General features: G+C 38.2%; 2 protein-coding genes across 2 annotated transcripts; one reads left to right on the top strand and one right to left on the bottom strand.

The window, feature by feature from the left end:
• Positions 1-257: 257 nt before the first annotated feature.
• On the top strand, positions 258-1,489 carry LOC107791672 (lysine histidine transporter-like 8). The gene is made up of 3 exons (XM_016613772.1): positions 258-347; positions 724-786; positions 1,025-1,489. Exons 1-3 carry the CDS (start codon positions 258-260, stop codon positions 1,487-1,489), a joined length of 618 nt encoding a protein of 205 aa, XP_016469258.1.
• A 339-nt stretch (positions 1,490-1,828) lies between these two features.
• On the bottom strand, positions 1,829-5,998 carry LOC107791674 (uncharacterized). The gene is made up of 3 exons (XM_016613774.2): positions 5,305-5,998; positions 4,963-5,082; positions 1,829-2,095 (listed from the first exon to the last, which is right to left on the bottom strand). The coding sequence occupies exons 1-3, from the start codon at positions 5,860-5,862 to the stop codon at positions 2,078-2,080; spliced, it is 696 nt and encodes a 231-aa protein (XP_016469260.1). The 5' UTR covers positions 5,863-5,998; the 3' UTR covers positions 1,829-2,077.
• Positions 5,999-6,758: the final 760 nt, after the last annotated feature.

The raw sequence follows: 6,758 nt of genomic DNA, 5'->3' as shown, positions 1-6,758 counted from the left end.
GCCATGACTTTGGGGACGTGGCAGGAACCTAGCTCATTCTGATACAAATCCATAACGGTACTATTTCGGGATCGAGCATACTTGGCCCCGGTATTCCCCGAACTCCTATCTCCGGGCACCGCAATTTGTCTTCAAGCTCAAGTTTGGTCATCCGGTTTCAAACTCGACCTCACCCGGACTTGGGCCTAGAATGAACCCACAAGCCAATAAATTGGAGGCATACAATTTTGATCGTACACAATCTCACAAGCACTAGTATGTGGAGAGGAGTTATATCTTCATACTCTTTAATTGCTATGTGTCTATTTCCCTTGGCTGTTGGAGGATATTGGGCTTATGGGAATCTGGTAAACCATTTTAGGACTATCTTCTTTTTGAATTTTCCGATTTTGAGCAAGAAAATAAAAATAAAACATTGATATGAAGTTATGAACATACGTGAATCCAAGATTTAGAGTCAGTAAGTTCTAAGCAGGCACCTTGAAGGCACTGGATGATAGGTAAGGGCGGATTTATAGCCCCAATTAAGAGGCACGTGAACCCATGATCTCATCACAAAATTAGATATTTTATGTACATATTTTTTAGAATTTGTCTAATATTATCTGTTGGCACCCATATTCCAAAAAGGTTGAAGGGTACACTTGGTTGAATAATGGGTTATTTACTGTGAGCAACATGGATTAATTCCCATTTAATATATTTTTTTTCTACTTTTTTTAGTGGTGCACCCATGCTCATCAAATCCTATATTCGCCGCTGATGATAGGGATGGGTTGGGCTATGGTAAATCAACGAGAATTTTGGGCAAAGATCACTTTTATCCCGTGGCTAAAACTATTTACATCCGTTAGCTGCAAAAGTGTATAAAATTTATATATTGTTTTGTATATAACATAAAGAAATGTATGTATGTATATACATATACCAAAAAATAAAAGAAAAAATTAGACTATTATTTTAAGAGCAGCTATACTTTTCCCTAATATTTTTCTCATAGAACTAACATTATAATGGTTTGCAGATGCCTGCGAATGGAATTATAGCTGCAATTGCCAAGTACCACCAAGAGAGCACATCAAAGTGGGTAGCAGGCATAATATACATGATGGTGGTGATCCATCGCTTATGCACCTTCCAAATCTATGCCATGATTGTCTTCGACAACTTGGAAGGAATATACGTAAGTAGGCAGCACAAGGCGTGCCCGAGGTGGCTCAGATCATGCATCAAGCCCTTCTTCGGCGGATTGACATATTTTATTATCGGTGGCGTTTCCATTTTTGGGAAGTCTGGCTGCCTTTGTGGGTGGCATAACGTTGTCATTGGCTCTGGTTTACCCTTGTTTTATGTGGATTTCAATCAGAAAACCAACACGAAAAGCTTCATGTGGCGTTTCAACATGTTTCTTGGGTGTTTTTGTACAAGAGCTGGTGCATTATGGAATCTGGTGGTTGATGGATTGGACGCCAACTTCTTTAGGCCTTAGTGAACAATAGTGTCGAAGGAAATAAAAAAGACAGATTCCTAATAGAGATTAGTTAACTAACTGATTCAGTGTAATCAAAACTTTCCCGAATAGAGAATAAATTGTTAACCCACTGATTCAATATCATTGTTGTTGCTCTTTTGGTGGTAAACATTGCTGATGTCCAAGTGTAACATAAACATCATATAAATCAAGAGTATGTAAACACTAAATAGTTGTATATGGCCTTTTTGCTTTGTTAAACTTTGTCATTAACAGCCATGGGACACACACACACACTTATTTGACAACTTTTTCTCCTTTCATCCCTTTGGCAGCTCAACAGGGTACAAGCTTGTTGAATAAACTAGTTACTTTATTTTTTAGAAGTAAATCATGGGCCCGTGGTGTAGACAGTTAATACGAATACAGGAGAGAATGGACATTATTAAAGTGATTTAATTAAGAAGTGTCATCACTTCAACCAAATAGAATCATGCATTGCAAATGTCTATTGCCAGAAGACTTTGTCAACATCAACTCAGATCAGATGACATACCACCAACATACTCCTCAAGCAGACACTCCAGCCCTATACAGGAAAAGAACTTATGGTTTGTCTGCAATCTGCATACAAGATTAAGATGAAGTTAGCTACCATAGGCGACAACTAGAAGATGCTATCTGCATGAAGTTGAAAAGACAGGAAGTTGAACTTGACAAAAACCCAACTCGTTAAACAATTAATGCATCCATAGCTCCCACTACGACATAATCTTATAGTTCCGACCATGACCACAAACTGACTGAGATTTAGCAAAGCTCTTGCAGTATCCTTACACATAATACTAACCACTACAAGGCCGCTTGTAAAGACGAAGGCAACCAATTGAGGGAAAAAAGAAGCCAACATTTTAAAAGAAGGTGCTCTACTTGAGTATCCTATAACCCCTACACAGTTTCATACAGGTTCTCAAACAATGCAGCAAGAAATCAACCAGCAGAGAGATATTCCCATCTTTAAAAGGAGGTAACTTCGCATTTTGCTTATGCCAAGAAGATGGAAATGCAAGTCAATCTTCTTTACTTGATAACAAAGAGGCCGCATTGAATTTCTCAACAAATTCTTTTCTAGAAAGCACAAAAAGTAATAATGCGAACTTTGAAGTTTGAAGCATATAGAATTAAAAGGTCACAGTAAATATCTCAAATCAGAATAAACAAAAATGTGCCATAGTTGACATTTCGAAGAGTCTGGCAAACAGCAATACCCCTATCATCGCCATGGAAAGAATCTAATACCAGGTCCATAAAATGACAAACTGATTTAAAGGGAGAAACTCAAACAGCATAAAGTCGTGATTTAGAAGTCTGTCCACAGCATATCCAGCTCAATAACAGGTCATATGAGCAAAGAATGCAAACACATTTTTTTAAGAACTAAAAGAGGGTCTGGGACACCATAGCGCCTCAAACTTCTGAGTCAATGAGCCCTTTCTCTGACTACTGTCTGAAGCATTATCCGCTTGAACGTCTAAAGTTTGTTTTAAGCCCCTTCCACTAATTCAGTTAGTCAACTAACAGAAAATTGAAAGGGAAGGGATTAACCACTTGCTATGGCGACTTGCCACATCTTATTCACGCACATTCATGAGGTGAATAACCAGAAGCAGGAAACAATTATAAGCGTTTCTCCTAGTCATCTATGGTTCAAAAATTATGAGTGCTATGTATCATAACGAGATAATGTAATTCATAACTTCAATCAACCTAAACATATTTGAAAACCTATTATGTGTAATATTTTGTGCAATGATTAACTGGAAGTAGGAAAACATAATGGCTAGGATCTATTTGAATCAATGGTGAGGATAAATTGAGGTGTTGAACTAAACCTTTAAAAGGTTGAAAAAAAGAAGGCAGAATTGTCAGAAAAACATAAAATAAAAAATAAGGAAACACACAAGTTGGTAATAAAACAAATGGACGCACCAAAGCTGCATTGACAATTGTTCACATAAGTTGAAGATCGATAATTTACCATTTTTCCCAGCCCAAAAAATAATACTCTAAATTGGACAGTGACGTACTGACGTTAAAAAGGGACCACGGAGAAGTTACTTGAACGGATGAACCTTACAGGCCTCCAACTACATTATTAAGCCCCAAGACGACCATTTTAACAAGGTAGAAAAACAAAATTGAGTGTCAATACAGAATGACCAAAAATTGGAACACTCTTGACAAAGAAGAAAGTTAACTTAATTTAGTGTCCACCTCTTCACAAAGTAAGACAGTGAAATGCCTAAAGTCAAGATTTCTTGTTTCCTTAAACAGATTAAAATTTTAGATTGATTATTATCAAAATAATTTACATTGACCTATCCCTAGAAATGTCATATCCTTAAAATGACTCTTCTAAATTTCAGGTGTAGATTAGAATTATGTAACAGACCACACTTCTCCATATACGAACTGAAATTTATCAGTTACAAGATCCGTTTTCATTCACCAGCAAACATTTAATTCTACATCAGAAACTTTAAGAGGTTTAAAATTATGTTCATTTCCAGCCTACTAGCAAAAATCATCTTTCTAAAGAAATAGTCGACGAGGCAACAACTAATAAATACACCTCTATGACGGGCTGTAATGGGGCTTCTTCATGAATATATAATGTGCCTGAAGATACCCGCAACTTATGAAGACAAATATAAAGAAAGATAGGCAAGCACATATGAAGTATAGAGAGCCTAAGCACAACAAAAGTTCCATCGAACGAAGAAAATGAGAGGAACGAGTACGAGTGTACCCTGGCAGTCAACGAAGCGGGTGCAAACCTTGGAAACTCCCGAGACAAAAATCACTAGGTAATTTCTTCTTATCTGCCTAAGCTTGACGGCCAGAGTTACTGGGTACCTTTCCTAGTGGGAGATACCTGGTGGTATCTGGTGGAATAGTTGAGAAGCGTCCAAACACCACCATCATAAAAGAAAATTGATGCTTCTTAAGGAAAAGCAATAAAGCACATTTCTTTAAAATCCTACAGAGCACGATTTTTCTATCCTCACTGTTAATACCAAAATCCTGATAGTTTAAGGTAGCAAGCAAAATATGGGATCCTAGAATTCATCAAGAAATGTGCATTTACAGAGATACTGCACTATTCATGTACTCACAAGATATACACAGGAGGACAACAACAACAACTACCCAGTAAAATCCCACAAAGTGGGGTATGGGGAGGGTAGTGTGTATGCAGACCTTACCCCTACCCCGATGGGGCAGAGAGTTGTTTCCGATAGACCCTCGGCTCAGGAAGACGAAAATAAATCAAGAAGAGACAATTCAGCTGTAACGTCAGCAAGAGGACATGAAGCATAAACATCATTCAGGATTCTAAACTTACAGAATGAATTAATAGAAAGACTTTCCAACATTAAAGACCACATATCTTATCCAATTAGTCAGAATTCTTTAAACACAAAAAACACCTGGTTCAGAGGATTATCCGGAGATTTCTTCCATAGCTTCCAAATCAAGTCTTTGTATTGAGTGTGCGTCAAACCTGGCTTCTCCTCCTTCAGCCTACGTAGCTCAACTTCCTCAAAAGCCTACAAATATGAAGTACCACAACGATCACCAAACAAAACATAAATGTGCTACATTATTAATTTATTAGCATATCCTAATACAAAGTGTAAACTTTACCACCAAGTCGGAATTTTTAAGTAGAAAACTTCCAATTATGAAGAATCAAAATCATACTTGAAAACCACTATATTTCAGCCTCTAGTAACACAATTATTCAATCAATAACAAATATCGACGAATACCTTAAAGGATGCTTTGAGTCTCTTCTCAGGATGTTTATCAACAGGCAAATTATCAGTAACAGCCAAATGAGCAATTGCTTCCTCCACAGTACTAGCCTCTACAATCGAATCATCCCGATTCGTATTTGTTACAAGTACTAATTTTTCATACTCGTCCTCCCCAGCCATACGGCTTTGTTTCCGCTTGTCCTCCTCCGCCTTCTTCGCTAAAGCCGCTTGCTCCTCCTCCTTTCTCCGCCGGAGTTCCGCCTCCGTTACCTTTGGCACCGGAATGGCGACTCGATTAGCTTTCTTATCCGGCTTCTTCATTGACTTCTCCAGCTCTTTCTCTTCCAGCTCGGCAAGCCGACGCACCTCGGCTTTTTTGGCAGCTGCCTCGGCGCGCTTCTCAGCTTCTTCTTCGCGTTTCTTCGCGGCGCGTGACTTAGCTCCCTCGGCTTCGCGCCAGTACTGTTCTTCTTTCTCTCGAGATTCACGCTCTTTGCGTTCCGATTCCGCGGCGCTCTTCCGAGACCTAGCTTCTTCGGCTTTGCTGTTCACTCCCATTTTCTTCGGCATTTTTGCCAATTTCCCAGGTTCCGATCAATCTCCGTCGCCGATAATCTCCCCGTTTCTATATGGGCTTTGATGGATTTGGTATTTACCTTTGGGAAGGCATGTGGATGCTTTTGGGTGATTACCCAGTAATCACACAATGTATTTACTATTTGAAATATGTTTAGTCATTGCTTTAATAAATTTTAATTGTCCGAACGAAAATATCTTTGAACTTGAAACTCTAAGTTGAGGACTTCAAGGCTACATGTCCTTAACTTTTGAACTTGTAATTCTAAGTTGAGGACTTCGGGACTACATGTTCTTAACTTTTAAACTTAACTTTAGGACATTAGGACTACATGTCCTTAACTTTTGAACTTGTAACTCTAAGTTCAGGATTTTAGGACTACATGTCCTTAACTTTTGAACTTAACTTGAGGACTTGAGGACTACATGCCGTTAACTTTTGAACTTGGAACTTTAAGGACTTCAGGACTACATGCCGTTAACTTTTGAACTTGGAACTTTAAGTTCAGAACTTCAAGACTACATGTCCTTAACTTCAGGACTTCAGGACTACATATCCTTAACTTTCGAACTTAAAACTCTAAGTTCAGAACTACATGTTCTTAACTTTTGAACTTGTAATTTTAAGTTCAGGACTACATGTCCTTTAACTTTTGAACTTGGAACTAAAACCAAACAAAAATAGGAAAACTATCCCACATAAATAAATAACATGGGTTAAAACAGAGTGTTGTGACTTGCGGCCTACTCTGTTCTCTCACATTCTTCTACCCAAACAAAAACCTAAAATAATACCAAATTTCATCTCATGGAATGGGTTCGTGGTGAAGCTGTTGGCCAAGGAAGTTTTGGAAAAGTCAGTTTTGCAATACCCACAAAGCTGAGTACTC

The sequence above is a fragment of the Nicotiana tabacum genome, chromosome 5 (assembly GCF_000715075.1).
Source record: "Nicotiana tabacum cultivar K326 chromosome 5, ASM71507v2, whole genome shotgun sequence".
Lineage (NCBI taxonomy): Eukaryota > Viridiplantae > Streptophyta > Magnoliopsida > Solanales > Solanaceae > Nicotiana > Nicotiana tabacum.
Note: the sequence above shows the minus strand (reverse complement) of the source record. Positions and strands in the feature narration are given on the sequence as shown.

Coding starts and splice junctions, on each gene's coding strand:
- LOC107791672 (XM_016613772.1), top strand. CDS start 258: ATGTGGAGAGGAGTTATATCTTCATACTCTTTAATTGCTATGTGTCTA. Junction 348..723: donor ATTGGGCTTATGGGAATCTG/GTAAACCATTTT, acceptor TACTTTTTTTAG/TGGTGCACCCATGCTCATCA. Junction 787..1,024: donor TAGGGATGGGTTGGGCTATG/GTAAATCAACGA, acceptor AATGGTTTGCAG/ATGCCTGCGAATGGAATTAT.
- LOC107791674 (XM_016613774.2), bottom strand. CDS start 5,862: ATGCCGAAGAAAATGGGAGTGAACAGCAAAGCCGAAGAAGCTAGGTCT. Junction 5,083..5,304: donor GACTCAAAGCATCCTTTAAG/GTATTCGTCGAT, acceptor TCATATTTGTAG/GCTTTTGAGGAAGTTGAGCT.